The sequence below is a fragment of the Amphiura filiformis genome, chromosome 1 (assembly GCF_039555335.1).
Source record: "Amphiura filiformis chromosome 1, Afil_fr2py, whole genome shotgun sequence".
Lineage (NCBI taxonomy): Eukaryota > Metazoa > Echinodermata > Ophiuroidea > Amphilepidida > Amphiuridae > Amphiura > Amphiura filiformis.
The window spans coordinates 102090915-102110298 of record NC_092628.1 but is presented as its reverse complement, the minus strand read 5'-3'; the positions used below and the strand labels follow the sequence as shown (position 1 = coordinate 102110298).

At 36.7% G+C, this 19384-nt stretch overlaps 1 protein-coding gene across 4 annotated transcripts in view; it reads left to right on the top strand.

Moving 5' to 3' along the window:
- Positions 1 to 9984: 9984 nt before the first annotated feature.
- LOC140160821 (cytoplasmic aconitate hydratase-like) overlaps positions 9985 to 19384 on the top strand; it is a 29389-nt gene continuing 19989 nt past the window's right edge. For 3 of the 4 annotated variants that reach the window (XM_072184142.1, XM_072184151.1, XM_072184135.1), the window contains exons 1-5: positions 9985 to 10073; positions 12869 to 12964; positions 15375 to 15543; positions 16053 to 16190; positions 17441 to 17593. In XM_072184142.1, coding sequence (XP_072040243.1) covers positions 10058 to 10073; positions 12869 to 12964; positions 15375 to 15543; positions 16053 to 16190; positions 17441 to 17593 — 572 coding nt within the window. In that variant the 5' untranslated portion in view covers positions 9985 to 10057. The remainder of the gene's footprint in view (positions 10074 to 12868; positions 12965 to 15374; positions 15544 to 16052; positions 16191 to 17440; positions 17594 to 19384) is intronic. The other variant, XM_072184159.1, reaches the window with a different exon arrangement.

Genomic DNA, 19384 nt, shown 5'->3' with positions numbered 1-19384 from the left:
CTTTATTTCAATAGGCCTATATTTACTGATTTATGAGCGATCTTCAAAAATCCATAAAAACAGGCAGTAGCTCTTAAACAAAACAATATTTAATTTTTGCGGACCCGATGGTTATGGGGTTATATCAGATGAGAAATTGTTTTTAGGTACCGCACCGCTCCCCGCAGCCCCGCTATAATATATCAGATGAGAAATTGCTTTTACGTACCGCACCGCTCCCCGCAGCCCCGCACCGCAGCCCCGCACCGCTAAAAGTTATATACACCCCAGTCAAGGTCATCGTAGAGCTATTTTTGACACTACATAATGTATTCATTATTCTGGGAGTGTGGAATTCGGAAGAGGGAGAGGTTGAAAAAAGGAGGTTTTTAAAAATCCCACAAAAAATACGCCATGGTTAAACTATGGTTTTGAATAGCTAAATGGTTGAAATGGCAAGCCCTTTGTGTAGATTTTCATGTTGGACCCTCATCCTGCATACACTTCACAGTTGAGGTACTGCGTTTATCATTAATATTTAAAGCAATTTCATTTGAGACCAAGGAAAAGGCATATGTGACGTGTCATGTCAAAAGGAGACACTTTTGGGCAGGATCGTAAATGGAGAAACAGCCAAAAATCTGGCCAGGGGTGGTTTTTTCACAATTTGCGTTTGTTGCGAATTTGTGATGTTATTAATGCTAAAAATATTGTCTGATAATTTCAGACCGGAATATAACTGGCATCTTGTATTTTATGAGACATTTTTCAAGGTAATTCCTACTCTCAACATTGTCAATAATATTTTTAAAGGCCGATATCTCAATTTCCAATTTTATAATACCATAACTTACAAACTCAATATCTTCGCTTAGGAATGTCCGATTTCATTGGGGAAAACGGCGTTGTAGAGCAAAATATCTCTTTATTTAAGATATATAAAAACCTCAAAATTGATAACCTGCCCAAAAGTGTCTCCTTTTGACATGATACGTCACATATAATAATTTATTAAAGTAAATGATTTAATTTTACTCATGATATGATGTGTTTTTCCCTGCAATGCAAAGCTGCTCTGTTAAGGTTACACGAAGAAACGGATAAAAAACGTATAAAAGACGTATAAAGTTGTTCTCTTAAACAGAGTTTTCTCAGTAATCAAATATCGCAGCGAGTGAAATGTTGGTGCATTGGATGTAGCTTAACATTTGTGTGTGTGTTATATACAAATTTTTAGAATAAGTTTGAAAATCCTTCGTTTAAAGCACCATGTTCACAAGATCAAAAACACGTTCCATGACCTTTTTTTCAAATGTGCGCCCCGTATAAATCCACGCCTAGTGATTGTTTTCTTCTTTTTCGTATTGTACTACAAATCGATCAAAGAAATAATGTTGCCATGGGGAAGAACCAAATACAGTATCGATTAAATTTTAAAAGCCCGTTTTTGGGGAACATTTTGGAGAATTTTCTTGAGAAAAAGCTGGTTTGTGAAATTATCGATATCTTGATAACGGACGTTAATTTAGACATCTGAATACCTACATTATTTCTCAACATTCTGCCAATTGCTATTCCATTTGATTTTCACTCCAAATTGAAGCTAGTTTTGCAAAAAATGAGGTTTTTCTCCATCGGGTTCGTCCAAAATTTCAGCGCCGACATGCGTGTTTATTCTAAGAGCCATTATGCGGACGCAATTGTAATCACGTCATTGCGTCAAATTATAATTATATATCCCCTTCGAGGACAATCAATTGCGTAAGGTGTGTGGCCGAGCGGATAGAGCGTTGGACTTTGATCTATTATGATTTATTTTTGTGGGTTCGAGTCCCCGTGTGGCTGAAATTTCGGGTTTTTTTTCCTCTTTTCTCATTTTTACTTCTGTTCTTCCCTCTTTTCTTTCTCCTTTTCTTTTTTCATTTCTTTTTTTTCTTTCTTTCTTTCTTTCTTTTTATTCACTATTTCTTTATTCTTTCTTGCTCCTTTCTTGTGTAGTTCAGTTTTGTATATTTGATTGATTCGCTGACTAGAGTGATTGATTGTTTTTCACTTAATATAATTCAGAAATTTGTAGGCCTGCTAAGTCTGTCTTGTTGAATATTCCTAAATTCAATTTACAAATAATTGCTTTGTGATGTTGTTGTTGATGTTATTTATTTATTTCATCAAAGATATCAAGGCTCTATAAATTTAATATCAACACATTTTCTAGACGGTGGCGTATCTTCATGGGGCGGGCATAGGGGCCAGAGGAAGTGCCCCCAATCGATTTTAAAATTTATAAAATCCTCATGAAAGTTGCCGAAAACGGCTTGTGCCCCCCCCCCCCGGCCGCATCACGAGCTCCGGGCACGAGCTGAGCCAAGTTTCATGTCTTGACCGTGGATCGATATTCTATTATAATTATTAAAGTAGGCTTACCTCCCGTTACGCTTGTTCATTTTCTGCATGGCTGTTTCTGTTATGAACTTACGCCCCTCTGAAATCAAGCGCATGAAAAACCTTTCGACTAACCTTAATTTATACAATCTTGAACTTCAGCAGCGATAGAAACACCAACCAATGATTGCCATCTTGAAATTAGGAAAAGGTGTCGATATCGTAAAGCATTTTTAAACATTGTAGGCCTATGCATCGTTTTGTGATAAACACTGTTAAAACACAGTCTATTAAAAAACATTACACGTGATTTGATATGCTTCAACATTCACAAGGAAACTGGTCAAGTAAAGGTATCAAAGCAATTGTTCAAGTTTCCTCTTTGCACGAATCCATCCATATAATGATAATTTGTAGAAGAGATCACTTTAATGGTAAAGGAATTTTTGGGACACCCTGTACTTATAAATATTCATAATAAACACTACCTTTAACCATAACCCTAACCCAATGGGCTTCTATATTTAAAAAAATTCAAATTTCAAAATTAGCCAATGGACGACTATTATAGCCAAGCCTCTGCTGTGCGGGACTGCAGGTGCAGGGGAGCGGTGCGGGGCTGCAGGGGAGCAGTGCGGGGCTGCAGGGAGCAGTGCGGGGCTGCGGGGAGCAGTGCGGTACCTAAAAACAATTTCTCATCTGATATAACCCCATAGATGGTAGCCTCGGAAAGTCTTCACACACCATATATTAAAAATCCAAACATTTTGGATAAATGAAGCATTATGAGGAAATTCATTTTTTGACATGATGTTTTCTAAAATTGGTCAACTTTGAAGCGCGCGCTTTTCAATTCACTGTTATGCTTGCATGCACAGTGTGGCAGAATTATTGTGCAGCCACTGTGACATACCTATTAATACAAAGTAAAAAGAATCCCGCACGTACGTACAATGGTTTTGATTTAGTGTAAATAAAGCAATTAATTTGCTATTGTTAAATTTAGAAAAAAAATAAAACGTTCTTTAAAAAAAAAAATCCTATAATATAACATGTCAACTGAATACGGCCACAAAAAAATTACCGCAAACTTCGCAAACCAAAAGGCGTTAATGGCATAAGACGTACTCTGTACAACACCCACGTGCCAAGCACAATTGACCAAGGTGGTATTTTAACTGGAAGATTTTCTGATCTTGGCAAAGATGATGTTACATCAAAATTGTCTTTTAAAATAACTCTTAATAAATCTTAAATAGATCAATTGTAAAAATCTTGTCCGAGCAATTGTAAGCAAACTTGAAGTAAAACTAGAAGGCCAAAGCGTTTTTGTTTTAAATGATAGTGATATATTTTTCTGTTATCAAAACTCCAGAAGAACGTGAAAATGCTGTTTATCAAGGAATTCAGTCAGAAGCAGTTAGAAAAATTAGAATCAATGCTGGGTATAAGGGCGCTAATGCTAAGGATGTTGCAGTTGGAATGTTTTTAGTATTCCTTTAGACTTTGAGCTACTTGAATCACACATGCCATTTTTTCAAAGCGAACTTAAGAGCAAATTATTTTTTCTACATTGACAAACTCTTGGACACGTCATCTCTTGGATTTTGCTCCAAGTCTGGGAGGTAGAAGCTATTGGGCCCCAATGCAAAAAAAGATATATTAAAAATTCAGCATCCCTTTGTTGCCATGGTAACAGGCCTACCTTGTTTTTGTTGATTTTAGGTTAAAAACACCTGATTTCTGATTTCACTCGTGAAAAAGTACAAATTTTGCACAAACAGTACATAAAGGTGGTAGATTTTTGGCCCAAACAGACTTCACAGTTGGGTAACACTAGCAATTGTCTCACAATTACCCAATTTTAATGAGTCAGTGTTGCCAGATTGATACCCTGTTGCCACGTTGAAATTTCACATTTTCATAAGTTGAAAAAACAAGAATTTTCATGGTCAACTTTAAGTTCTTACACACGCCCTCGAGGTGAATTATTTTTCTTCATTCTTGGTAAATATAACAATGACATTATGCCCTTTCAGGAGATAGAAGAAAAACTTTGGGCATATACAGAATTTGGGCGTCACGTGACGTATAAATAAGGCGATTTGATTCAGTAGAAAAAACATGCTAAATACATCTCCCTGAAAATGTTAACGGTGTTGCATTAGACCGGTTAAAAATGAGGGAAACCCCACTAAGAAAAAGAGAGATTCTCATATGGTCTTTCTGGACCAACTTTGTATGGGGAACAAGTATGAGGAAAGAGTCTGTAACCTGAGATTTTTAATGTGAGGGCACTTTTTTCAAAATGGCCACCAAAATCCAATGTAAAGCAATTATACGGTCAAAATAGACGGGTAATAGATATAATTAACCACAATTTGGATTAGTATTGATGGCAGTAATGTATAACTACAAGGAATTAATTGGAATGTGCCAAGAGGTCACAGTTGAGGGCGCTTTTCAAAATGGCTGCCAAAATCCAATGAAAATCATATGCATACGCTTAAAATGATCACTTATGAGGTATAAATTACCAGATTTTGAATTAGTATTGTTGGCAGTAAGTATAAATAAGTCACAGTATTATTAGGAAGGTATCAGAAGGTCACAGCTGAGGGCGCTTTTCAAAATGGCCGCCAAAATTTTATGAAAAGCACATGTATGCACATGTACGGTCACTTATGATATATAATTTACCAGATTTTGAAGAGTATTGCTGGCAGTAAAGTATAAATAAGTCAGGGTATTAATAAGAAGATACCACGGTCACAGTTGAGGGCGCTTTCAAAATAGCCGGCAAAATCCTATGAAGTATGTTTTGGGGTCACCTCAGGAACCTAAAAAAGTTAGTTTGGTTCGGTTGTGGGGTTGCAAAGGAGGCTTCCTGGTATATTTCTCTTGTTTTGGATCAAACCTTTTGAAAAATAATTGAATTTTGCCTAGCAATAAAATTATATTCTAATGGCTTATCATGTACTGGTCACCGAGATAGTTATCATTCATTAATAAATTACTTTGAAGCCCAGTCTTGGTCTCGGTCTAGGTCTCGGACCTGCCTGTTTCGGTCTTGTTCTCGGTCTCGAACCAGCCAGTCTCGGATAGGCCTGTCTCGACTGCAACACTGACACTACCTTTAACTTTGTGCGCAGTGTTGTGTTATTTACATGAGATTACATGATGTGGTAATTGTACAACAGTGTTGTAGTCGAGACCGGCTTATTGAGACTGAGACTGGGACCAGGGAGTCCGAGTCCGAGACTGAGACCAAGACCGGCTGACAGTAATATCATTATTGAATGACAACTATCTCGGTGACTGATAGATGATGAGCCACACAATCCAATTTTAGTGCTAGCTTTTTTAAAAACAAGGATACCAAAATTCAATTATTTTTCAAAACAATTGATCCAAAACAAGAGAAATGTACTAGGGGAGCTGGGACCACTTCCTTTGCACCCCCTCCCCCCGAACCGAACCAAACCAACTTTTTTAGGTTCCTGAGGTGACCCCAAAACATACTTCATTTTGACGGCTATTTTGAAAGCGCCTTCAACTGTGATCTCTTGGTATCTTCCTATTAATTAATACCTTGACTTATTTATACTTTACTACCAGCAATCCTCATCCAAAATCTGGTAAATTATATATACATCATAAGTGACCATTAAGTGTTTTTCATAAACTTTTGGCGGCCATTTTGAAAAGCGCCCCCAGCTGTGATCTTCTGATACCTTCTCAATAATGACTTGTTTTAATATACTTACTGCCAACAATACTAATTCAAAATCGGAAAAATTATACCTCATATAAGTGATCATTTTAAGCGTACATGTATATGGTTTTCATATGAATTCTATATGCTCAAATTAGGAAGCTAAGAAATACAATTAATTCCCCATTTCATGCACAGCGCGTGTAGTATTACAGCTTTAACAGAGCAGCAGTGAACTGGATAAGAGCATGGCATTTATCCCAGCGGGTCATTCCATTTAGTGTGAGAGGGGTGCGGATCACACGGAACTATGTATACACAAAATGTACAGTATAACAGACTCCTCATTCAATTGCCGTTCTTTCAAATTGTTGAAAAGTTTATTATAAAAGTCAAATGACACACACTGATCAATATAAAAACAATATTACTGGCTTAAAGTTAGTGCTCAATACATGATGCACACAACCATTTACCCATCACAAAATGGAATATTCCACAACATGTTCAGCCGACTGCAGCGCTGTTGACCGTAAAGCGTACAGTCATGGAATAATTGATAGGAAAAGGCACTATCTCATTAGCATGAGCTGCATTGTTATTTAAATAGCGCATTGTTATTTAAATTTGGCCTCAGCTCGTATAGATGGCGCTAGTCATGGCATGCAGACGGCGCCTGTTCGAAACTGACTTTCGAACCAGTGGAAGTGTACAGGCATGTTTAATTAATGCATAAATCACCGTTCTGTATATAGGTATAAGCTGGTATATTTTATGCACGATTTCTTTATACAGCAATAGGGGTGATATTAAATGTATTAAGTTTATAAAATGTGACATTTACGTGCCTTTTTATTATCTGTAGTACAAACGGCTCCGCCGACTGAAGCAGCTTGAAGCTATAGATGGTGCAGCGTGGCCGTCCCTGGCTGCATGTAGAATTCAATTCCAATAATATTGAATTATATCAGATTCATTTCAAGAAAACACCATTGGTCTGCTTTTGAAAAGAAATGTTAATTCCCAAAGATATATAATCGAGTATCACAATGCCATTATATTATGTCAAAACAGCCGTAGATCTTAAAATGTTCAAGGACATTGGTTACGTAATTTCCACAACGGTGTTTGGTGATAGACCTATGAATAAGGGATGAAGTGGTCTTAATTTCTGATCGGTCAGATGTGGTGTAAAAGATTTTGACTTGAAATACTACTTGTATTTCATACCTTCTCGAATTTCAATCGCATTATTGATAGCAAGTCCTAATTTCGACATTGCTATTGTAAAAAGTCATTCTCTTCTCAAATTAGCAGACTTTCAGTAAAAAACATATCTCTGGTGCCTAATGGAAATACCAGTCCGCCATTACGGGTGCAGAGGTCAGTGGTCTCAGCTCTCATAGCGGGCGCACTTTCAAGCTTGGTACTCGCATTGAACAGACAAAGTTCGCATACTGAATGGCGGCTTTATTTGTCAACCGTAATTAACATGATCAAAGGGTCGAACATGAATATTCATAACCGATCAATAACTGGACTCATTTTCTACCAAGCAAACCAGCGGGATTTGTCATTGCTTTGCGTGTTCAATAGAACAACCGTGAGTTCAGTGTCACCCCCTTGGTACAGTTGACACATGAATTTGAACAATATTTCTCTCGTCCTCTCTCAACTATTTGGATTCCAAAAATGCTAAAAATTAGATCCTATTAATCCACGAACATTTCTGTTTCTAACCATATAAATAAGTCTACATTTGATGTAGAATAAGAGGGTACACTTTCCGAAATAGGAAGAGTTGTTTCACGACTCAAGTTGCACTCGGTAAGCAGCAGCAAAACCATGTGTTTTCAATGCAGCCGAACAGATTTGTTACGGCTATTCTGATTGGGCAAGACGTTTAGGAATTCCCGATGCCGCCTGTTAACTTTACCCAATCAAGATCATTGTTAGAGGACTGTTACAGAACATCCAGTATTTTAATTTATCGTGCGAACGAAAGAGATCGGTGGTGGGGTTGTTGAGTTTCAAGATGAAAACAAAAACATTTGCCGAGGAAATGCTAAATTTCTTGGGAAAATCGTTATTACGCACAGAGAAAAGTCAGAAACTAATAGATTTTAGTGCAAAATGCCGCTGATAAACATTTTTTTTTAAATATAATATTTTAATAATAAAATAGAATAAAGAATATATTTTGCCACAAAGCTTAAACGAAAAAATACAATTGAGCAGTTACCGAGTTACGATTTTTTTTCGCCGAGAAATGGTTTATTTTTTTGATCTTTGAGCCGTTCTGGCATTAGCAGAGGCGCTGGTTCTTGAGTTCCGCCTTGGATTTCATATGATTGGGTTTTGGCGGCCATTTTGAAAAGCGCCCTCAACTGCGACCTCTTGGCACCTTCCAATTAATTCCTTGACATAGTTATACATTACTGCCATCAATCCTAATACAAATTATGGTCAATTATATCTATTATCTGACTATTTTAACCGTATAATTGCTTTACATTGGATTTTGGTGGCCATTTTGAAAAAAGCGCCCTCACATTAAAATTCTTAGGTTACAGGCTTTTTACCTCATAAATTCTTGTTCCCCATGAAGAACTGATCCAGAAAAACTACATGAGAATTTATCATTCACTTAGTGGGGTTTCCCTCATTTTTAACCAGTCTAATGCAACACCATTAACATTTTCAGCCAAGTGTGCAAGATGGGGCTTTTATGACCAGGAGTATATACCTTGAAAGTCCTCCATTTTGTTTTGATAGACATGGGTGGGTTTTAAAAGTATCTCGGATGTAATTTGGGAAACAAAATTCTTCAATTAAATGCCAACATTACTACGATTGCATCAGGGAAATATATTTAACATGTTTTTTCCATTGAATCGGATCGCATTATTTATACGTCACGTGACGCCCAAATTCTGTATATGCCCAAAGTTTTTCTTCTATCTCCTGAAAGGGCATAATGTCATTGTTATATTTACCAAGAATGAAGAAAAATAATTCACCTCGAGGGCGTGTGTAAGAACTTAAAGTTGACCATGAAAATTCTTGTTTTTTCAACTTATGAGAATGTGAAATTTCAACGTGGCAACAGGGTATCAATCTGGCAACACTGAACTGTGAAGTCCGTTTGGGCAAAAAATCTACCACCTCTATGTGCGGTTTTTGCAAAGTTTGTACTTTTTCACGAGTGAAATCAGAGAAATTATGGTGTTTTTTAACCTAAAATCAACAAAAACAAGGTAAGCCTGTTACCATGGCAACAAAGGGATGCTGAATTTTTTATATAAATCTTTTTTTGCATTGGGGCCCAATAGCTTCTATCTCCTAGACTTGGAGCAAAATCCAAGAGATGACGTGTCCAAGAGTTTGTCAATGTAGAAAAAATTTGCTCTTAAAGACCGCTTATCATACGAACTTACATTTAATAATAATTATGGCAAGGTTGTAGTAAGCACAGATGCAAATGCAACTTATACTAAACTGAGCTCAAAAAGAAACTTATAATTTTTCACAAGGTCATATCTTGAAATCCTGTCCATCAAATTGAACCAAAATTACACGTTTAGTGAAATATACCAAATAACAGGCATCATTGCTAATATTTGTATTATAGCAAGTGTATTTTTTTTAGTTATTAAGGTGTCTCAAATAAAATAAAAATTTCATTTAGCCTATACATGGACATTTATATTATTTAAGCTACTAGAACAAAGTTTAATAAACAACCTGCTACACTATTACCCCACCGTCCATTTGAGTCCAAGGCCTAGGTTTATAGACAAATGACAGCAAATAGACACCCTAGAGAATGATCTCATTTCGTACCACATGAGCTCACATGACCCCCTTGCAACGTTTGGCGATTTACCATGGGCGATTTAAGAAAGAGAAACAATCTGGCAACTCATTGCACTCCCAAACCATCCTGCAACCCTGGTGAACGTGAATTTGCTTCAATTCATCATGGCGACCTCCATGGGTAAGTTTGATCAACTGCTGTATCATGTCTATCAGTATTTTAAAATGCAAAAATCTTTAAAAGTATGATAGTGTCGATTATTTACTTAAATAGTTGAGCTTAATATGTTCAGATCTAATTCAGATCTTAAGAAAATACACCTGTCTCATCTAATAATTGAGTTAAGAAGGATTCAGTGCGTCGTCGATTTCATGCGTGAGCTGCGTTGAAATTACACGTTACGCTATTCTGTCGGTCGGACATCCGGGCTATCTCTAGTCTCGGGCCCAAACTGCATGTGGCTCACGGTTTGTTATGAACAACAGAAACCGACTGTGAAGGAGGCTACATAGCGATGTTGTTGGAGTGATATTCAATTTCGGAAAAACGACACTCGACCATGGAATTTAATTTTAAGTTTGTCAGTATATAAGCGGTAAATCAAGTAAGTTTCTTTCACTCTGAAGACTTAGAAGCGGTTGTTTGATTCCACTGACTATTTGCGATCGAAATTTACATTACACCAATGACAGAAATCATCAACAAAAATCGAATCACGGACTTGTTTTCACTCGAACATCATCAACCGGAAGTGACGTGACACGGACCGACAGAATATTTCTGTTGTTGACTCAGTGAGTCAGTATAAAGGGCAGAATTTACCTTAGCCAGGATTTTTTTGTGTGTGAATGAATGTAAAAAAAAAGTTTGGTACAAAATGGGTACATCATGCTAATCATCATGATCATGCATTTTATAGGCAAAATAAAAAAATATTAAAACATGTTTCACGTCCCCTCCCGTTTCCTTATTTGAGGTTTCCTCAAATATATTTTTATTTTTTGAAATTCAGTTATAAATATAACTTTTCAAAAAATATGTCCATAGGAAGTTGGAATGCTTTATATACTAGCCTTGTTAAGATACAAGAAACATTTTAGGAAGGTTTTGTGATCATTGGAGGGGGTGTAACTCTCAGAACAACAAATAAAAAAGGGCCTCCTTCTTTTTCCAGGCATTATTGTATACGCTAAAACAGCTTTAAGTATGGGTATTTACACCAATTTTGCGATAAAAATAGAAAATAAAAAGCCCTCCTCCTCCTTTTTTTCGAAAACCCGGACGTGAAACATGTTTTATTTTTTACTTGGCCTTAGTTCCAATAATTGGAACTCACGGCTCCGACCGTGAGTTCCAAGGAGCTATGTGTATGTGCCGCCGCGATTTAGCGTGCATTCATCACCATTCACATGTACATAGTCGTGGAGTGAACTTTTCACTGCTCATAATTAGACATAAAAATCGTCTTTTTAAATATTTCTTTGGACAAAAGCTGATGCAAAGAATAAGTTTAGCAATCACAGATCATGACATATTTTGATGAGTCAATAATCAACTTGCCTTAAGTTGTTGTACTATTTGACATAATTTGAGCACCACTTATGCGATCACCCATTGTGATCAGCTGTGTTTACTTATGAACTTCCATTGCTTCATCGATTTTGATAGCTCAGGACTCTGGCCGCAAATGCGAAGCTATCACAGCAAATTCAAAGCTAGACTTCTCGAGCAAGTGAGGAGTAGCAGTACCGTATTCATTCCAATAAGCGCCCACCCAGGGTATTTTCAATTTGCTAAAGGGTACCATCAATGTTGAAGTGACAGATAGACGTCGATACAGTGAAATAGCTGGAGGATTACAAGTCCTGTGTAAACTTGAAATACATTTTCTACATCAGAAATCCTACTAGAATGTCTCAGGACCCTTTTATAACATATGTACCCGGTACATTAATTTGTCTAACACACCCCTTACGAAACATTGGGTATTAAAACCAGGTAAAAAATAAGCACCCACCCAAAATGATTTTGTTAAGCGCCCTGGGCGCTTATTGGAATGAATACGGTACCGGTACATTAAATTAACAAGATTCACAAACAATTTGAGACCATCTTCTTTGAAATTGAAACACTTTTAGTATCTGGCCCCTTTGTGGCCACTGGCTAAAAGAATGACCACCCCCTGGTTTTACTCTTTTGCTTATCTCATTCAAGAACGGTGTGATGTATAATAGGTCAAGCTATCCTTTTTCTGAATCCTTGAGATGAGAGGAATACTTTGGTGGTATGGTTTTAAACCAAACTTTTTAATTTTGGGAACATCTTGAATGTTTTTGGGACCATCTAAGGAATCTAAAAAGTTGGTTTGGGTTAGTCCTGGAGCGTCAACAGGGTATTAGCCATGATTTGAAAGTAGGGCATCCAACCCAGTCTGGGATTCTGGAAGAGCACCGCCAATGGCCGAAATCTGGCTATTCACCAAACCAGGGGGTAAACAAGCTTAAACAAAATGGCGCCAATTGAAGGTCCTACTTGCAAAAACACATCAAATGTGCCTTATAGACATTTAGAGGCTCCTAATCAGAGGTTTGTGTTCTTTCAACATGATTGTATATCGCAAAAGGCTTTTTTTGGATGGCATCGTGGACGGCTTTAGCATTTTGTAGGCCGTCCATTCTCGTGACAGACTGACAGGCTGTCCAAGTGACGGGCGGACGGGTCTCTAGCTATTTAAAAGGCAGCTTTGTGGGGCGATGCAGAGGCAGTGCCATGCTAGGCTGCTTGCTCTTCATCTACTTTATTGTAAGGCTCAACAGAGCTTATAGATCAATTTTTAACTTTTGAAGAATAAGTTCAAGGGTGATAGAGATACATTTTTGAATGGGATTCTTGAAGCCAGAGTTCTAAGTACATCTTGCAAATTACAGAATTGACATGCCACTGATATTTGAATGTATGGATTATTTGTTGCACAGAGACTACCAAGTACACCTCATTGAAGCAGCAGTTACAGGTTGATGAGGACAGCTTCCAGTACTATAATCTCCTTGCCTTGAAAGATGAAAGATATGGTGAGTAGTAGTAGTCATACAACAAATTATGACAAATAAATGACTGTTATTGGAAAGAAGGGTTTTGGAAAACATCATGGAGCAAGATGAAAACTGACATAAAGTATGCCTGAGAAGTGTAACTTGATGTGTAAATTTTTCAGCATCAGGGCAAAATATAACCATCGCATTTTGCTACACAATTTAGCCAAATTGCTATGCAATCACACATACCGTATTTCAGTCAAATAGTCGCCCCCCTCTCAAATAAACGCCCCCACCACTTTTTTCAACCAAGATGTTTCAAAAATTCCGATATTTCCATGCTTTCTTGTGTAGTAAGCTTACCAAGTTGCTCACATGGTCGCGAGTAGCAGCAATAAATGGCGAAAATCGGCATCCGAACCCGGAAGTGAACCAAAAGTCAGTGTCAAAAGGTCATAGTTCGTCATTTTAGCGTGACTTTTAAGCTTACCTAATGATTTTTACGGGAATTTTCGTGCTACAAATGACCTCTAATAAACGCCCCCCCTTGGGAAAATGTAACGCCCCCGGGGGCGTTTATTCGACGAAATACGGTATGCCATTGCTATATATATTTATTGCTATACAAATAAAACTTTGTCACAATTTTGCTATGCAAAATTCTGACACTAAATGAATTATGAGCATTATAATGAGCACCATCAGAATTGGATATAAAGTAAGCACCTGTCACTGAGTGAGTGAATATTTTCATTATATTTTAATTGGATAAGTTTCATGGCTAAAATAAGTCAGATGGTGAGAATACCACTTGGTGAATTTGCTGCTAATTAGCCAATTAGTGGATAATGAAGCAATTAAAAAACACGGATCTCAAACAAAAGCATAATTTGTGAAATCTATATCAATGCTATGTCAGTTATTCTTTTGAATTAAAACCATTGCTTGAGCTTGCCACCCGCACTGGTTGTTTTATTAACATTATGTAATTCATATCTGGCCGTATAAAGCCTGAATAATAAGGGCGTTGAAGATTATTCAAGAATGGGATTTTCAAAATTATTAGATGTGAAACAAAACTGCAATATTTGGTTCTATATAAATGAACAATTGAACATGATGCAATAATGTGCCATGCTCATAGAGTAGTATTGTTTTACATGTTTGCCATTTGATATGGGAGATAGCCTTCAAACCTTTGAGACTCAAATTGAATCAAATCTAAACAAATATTTAAAACCTGTTATTCTGTTGAAGTCATGACCATGCATTTTGATAAAAGAAGACATAAGGTCAAGATGTTGCAGCAATATTATATATTACACTAAAATAAATTTAAAATGACTCTTGAAGATTATGGGTTATTGAAATTGATAAGAAAGTTGTGGGTGCCAGTATTCTAACCTTCTTATCTCATCATGAATGCCATTGTATAGTATTTGTGTTACTATTAGTAAGTGTGAGATAAGACAGAGAGGTCATTGGCTTAGGAATGACAAGAAACAATAATTATAGTAAATTATATCATGCAAAGGAAAAAGGTTTGGCACTAGTTTGATGACATGAGTAAACAAAATTGTGGAAAATTGAATTTTCATATACTCCTAGATAGTGAACAACCAATCAGAGCAAACATTAATAAATTACTAGCTGTGCCTAATTATTGTATAATCGCACGGGCGCATTCCGCGTAGTGCTTTCGGACGCGTCCATTTTTCTTGCAGGTTGATGCATTCATATTTGCTTGTTGTATTTTCCAACAATTTTAATGACAATTTTGTTATAAAAATGTCAAAATTTATGGGATTTTTTTCTTGTGTATGAAATAGGTTAATAAATTTGTATAACCTTTTGCTTGAGAAATTGTACAAAATAATGCACTTGTGCTAGCAATGTTGATGCGTCTAATGCACTCCCCCTGCGGGGCTTGTGCATTAGATGCATCAACATCTCAGTATTTTTGTATTATTTTGTACAATTTCACTCCCAAAAAGTGGTACTGTCATCATCATCCCAAGTCATCGTCGACCCACTGCAGGGTGAAGGCCTCTCCAAGGTGACGCCACTCTGATTTATTCCACATCTTTCTCATCCAGGTTACATCAAGAAATTTTGTAATTTCATCCCTCCATCTAACTTCCTGTCTTCCTGGGTGCCAAGTACCATTTGTAGGTATCCATTCTGTTACCAGTTTGGTCCATTGTCCATCTGATGTTTTAGCTAGGTGACCAGCCCAAGACCACTTCTTTTGTTTCACAGTCAGGATGACACTGGTGACCTGTGTCATGCTTCTGATCCACTCATTTGTTTTTCTGTCTCTTTTTGTGATCCCAAGTATGTTCCATTCCATACTGTGTTGAGCCCCTCTCAACTTCTGCACCATTCTGTGAGTCATTTGCTTAATCTATAATCATTTGTATCTTTTCTTTTTTGTTCAAATTGACAGAAAAGTTGCCGTTCTCCATCCGTGTGTTGCTGGAGTCAGCAGTAAGGAATTGTGACAACTTCCACATCAAAGAGAAAGATGTAGAAAATATATTAAACTGGAAGGAGAATCAGAATGCCAGCGTGGAAGTACCATTCAAACCATCAAGGGTTATCCTGCAAGATTTCACGTAAGTAACGATATGCCTAGCTTCCCAGGCAACAGTATTGTCAGTCAAACAAATAAATCCCTGATATCATCAAAGAAGAAAGAACTGTGGCAAACAAATAGATATATAAAGTAAAGCATTTCTTAATTATTATTCCCTTCTTACATTAATAACCATACAGTTTGTAAATCTACACTATTAATCAGCTGACCAGAGGTCTTCACAAAGACTTTCTTGATCTTATGATTAATTGATCCACATTAAATTACGGTACTACAATTTCGATGATAATATGTGATCCAGTCCAATCAGGCAGTCATTTGGTTGCAAAGTTACACATCTTTACATGTTCATATATGACTTGCTACAACCCTAACCTATTTCTAGCTATATCTCAGTTTTGTATTTGCCAACATTAGCCTGAGTGGACTAAATCAGGTAAGTCCAACTGGAGTTGTTTGCATGTTGCAGCATTACTGAAGTTATTCAAGTTAAGTTGACTCATTTCTACTTTGCCTGTATTATTTCAGAGGTGTACCTGCTGTTGTAGATTTTGCTGCTATGCGGGATGCCGTGAAGCGTCTTGGAGGTGATCCAGAAAAAATCAATCCAGTGTGTCCATCAGACCTTGTCATTGACCATTCCGTCCAAGTGGATGTGTCTAGAAGGTTAGTCTGGGCTAGGACCATACATAGTATTCATTTTTACATCTCATAAATATTCATGAGTTCTTGTCATTGACCATTCTGTCCAGGTGGATGTATCTAAAAGGTTGATCTGGGCTTGGACCATACAAAATTGATTATATCTTATAAATATTCATAAGTTCTTGTCATTGGCCATTCTGTCCAGGTGGATGTATCTAAAAGATTGATCTGGGCTTGGACCATACAAAATTGATTATATCTCATAAATATTCATGAGTTCTTGTCATTGTATTGGCCATTCTGGATGTATCTAAAAGGTTGATCTGGGATTGGACCAATCAAAATTTATTATATCTCATAAATATTCATGAGTTACTCATGCCAATAGAGGCTGTCAGCGTTGTTCAAGCGTGAATCATGACAATTATGTTTACATGATTCGTTCCCACAAGCTCCTCATTCAGTTGCTTGATATGATTGACCTCTATATAGATTGACTGACTGCTAGTATTGCTCTATACCTAATTCACATATTGTTCATGCCCTTAAACTTTGATGCCCTTAAACTTTAAACAGAGTTTACTAGTACCCACAAGATGGCCACTGTGACGTCACACTGACAGCCTCTATTCATTGGTCAATCACAAACAATACAGACAATTTCTCTGTGTGTTATTTTTGACTATTTTAATACAGCCTTTGTCAGCCTCATCCCCATAGTCAAAGTACGGTGTAATATAAACCTAGTACTACCGGTACATTGTTTATATGGGAGAAATAGGGCAACTGTTTTTGCCTCAGTACTGGCTACGGACTCCTCACCTCACTCTCCGGGTCCGGGCGATAGGCCTGTAGCCAGTACCTCTGGAAAATAGTTTGCCCTGTTTCCCCTTACTAGCCATGTAGGATTTTATGCTGTGTTGTAATCGTTTCAGTCCCAATAATTAAATTAATTTGCCCAACTATTGACACCTAAAAAGATCAGATCTATGCATTTTGGGAACAATTCTACAAACGTGTGCTAATAAATTGTACAGTATACAAAGGGCAATGTAATTAAGCAATAACATTTGGTCAAATAATGTACTTGTATTGTACTTTCCAATTGGAAGTCAGTCAAGTAAAAGAAAAATATTTCGTATTTGGTATGCACTTTTAATGCGATACAGAAGTTAAAAAAAAGTGTATTTTCTCAACAGAATGATATGTTTTTAAATGTATTTAGTTAGTAATACATTCAGTGTTGATTTTTTGATTGATTTATTCTTCAGACCTGTAAGGGTTGTTCCAAATGCACCTGATCCTGGCGGTGGCATACGGGGTGCCAGTAGTGATCGTTGCCAGTCATGCTATTGTATAGAATCTGGATCGCGTCTTCCGGTCCTTGACCAGAGTTGTCCCTTTCATCACCAGGCCACTGATTGGTTAGTAGTAGCTCATGTTGTAATCAATGTGTCCTAATTTGTGATAACAATTGTTTAAAATAAATATGCAAAAAAAAAAATACATTGCACTGTAGAATTTAGAAAATTTTCGCATGCTCTTTTTCACTTTCATTTTGTACATATAAAAAGGTGTTCTTTGGGCTTAAATTGCAAAAATTAATAAACAAATCAAATGATTAAATAAATGATTGAGACCTCAGAATACTGCCATCAATTTCTGTGATGTGTTTGATAAAGCATGTATTGAGTGTTTTGTACAAAGCCTTGAGCATACCTTGCTTGATATATTGCCAAAAGTTTTGCTATTAAATATTTAATGCATTGTTTGCACTTCATCAGCCTTTAGTATGTTCACTATACCTTGCTTGATGTGTTGCCTCATCCACAATTACAAAAATCACTGTTAAAAATGTTGTAGGAATTTAGACATTTTTATTTGAGGCTTCTTCCTCCTAGTATTGACTGTGGACAGCTCATGTCTTGTTCAGATTTCCTTTGTGTTATTGTCTTGCCTGTTGCTTTTGTTGTTCATTGTAATTTGCTTGCTTTTATTTAAAAACCTATTAAAATCAGGAGCTGTTGTTTTTTGGTAGAATTCTCACATTAATATAATTAATGTTGATTGTTCTGGCAGAATTTTTTTCAATTATCAAAATCATGTTACAGTTGTCCGTGTTACTAAACAATTTGCATTTAAGTTGGTCTAAAATGAAGAAAGATATGCATTAAATATGTGAGGTGACAGTCACCTGTGTTTGCTATTACTGTTAAAGAAAGCTGAACTTGTGTCTAATCTAGATATTGGTTGAGGGTTTCATTTTAAGGCATTCAATGATTTCTAATGAATTGTGTCATGGTCATTTCAACCAGGGCTGCTTGCATACAGGTGGGTCTGTTTGTTGATTTATTACTTTACTGCTGCTGATTAGATATTTCCAGTTTATTGAATAAGGTTGATACATTGGGACAAGGTCACAGAAAATAATTATATTGATAGACTAAAAAGAGTAAATCAAATTAAAGATGCCCGTATTCAAGTTAATTAGCTTACGTATAAATTATTACTTAGGTCACACAGATGAATTCTGTAACAAGATTAACCCCATGAGAACTACCTGCCGATTGGCCAAAAATAAGTTTTCATTATCGATTGAACCAATCAGCAACATTGTTAGAATAATTTCACCAAACAAAAAAATTGGGGTGAATTATTTGCAAAGCTCCATTCTGATTGGTGATTAAAGTGAAGATATCACATAATTGACCAATCAGAGGGAATGTTACATCGGCAGGTAGTGCTCAGGGGGTTAAGAAAGATTAATTTGCTCTTATTGCCATGACAGAGAACTTAATCAATTTACAAAATATGAATTTTTAACTTAAAAATTAAACCAAAAATTAACAAATTCATAGAAGAATGGCATGCCAGCTGCAAGCAAATAAAATAAATTGACATAACACCAGTGAGAGGCCTACTGATGAAATCCACAAGGGGGAACTGTTGGTGTACCTGACACCAGCATTGTCTATACACCAAGTTTTTCCTGTTTTTACAGAATGTTCTATTTTTCATTGAAGTTTATTCTCATGCCTGATGTTGAAGGATTGTAACAGGCCTGTAGGGCTGAAGCCTGATATATGTGCAGGCTCGTAGCCACGGTGATTGGTGCTGGTCGGCAGTAATCAGTACTCAGCCTGACCGACCGGCACTGAAGGGAATTATAGGTCATGCCGACCAGCACTAAAATGATAAATTGTCCTCAAAACAGA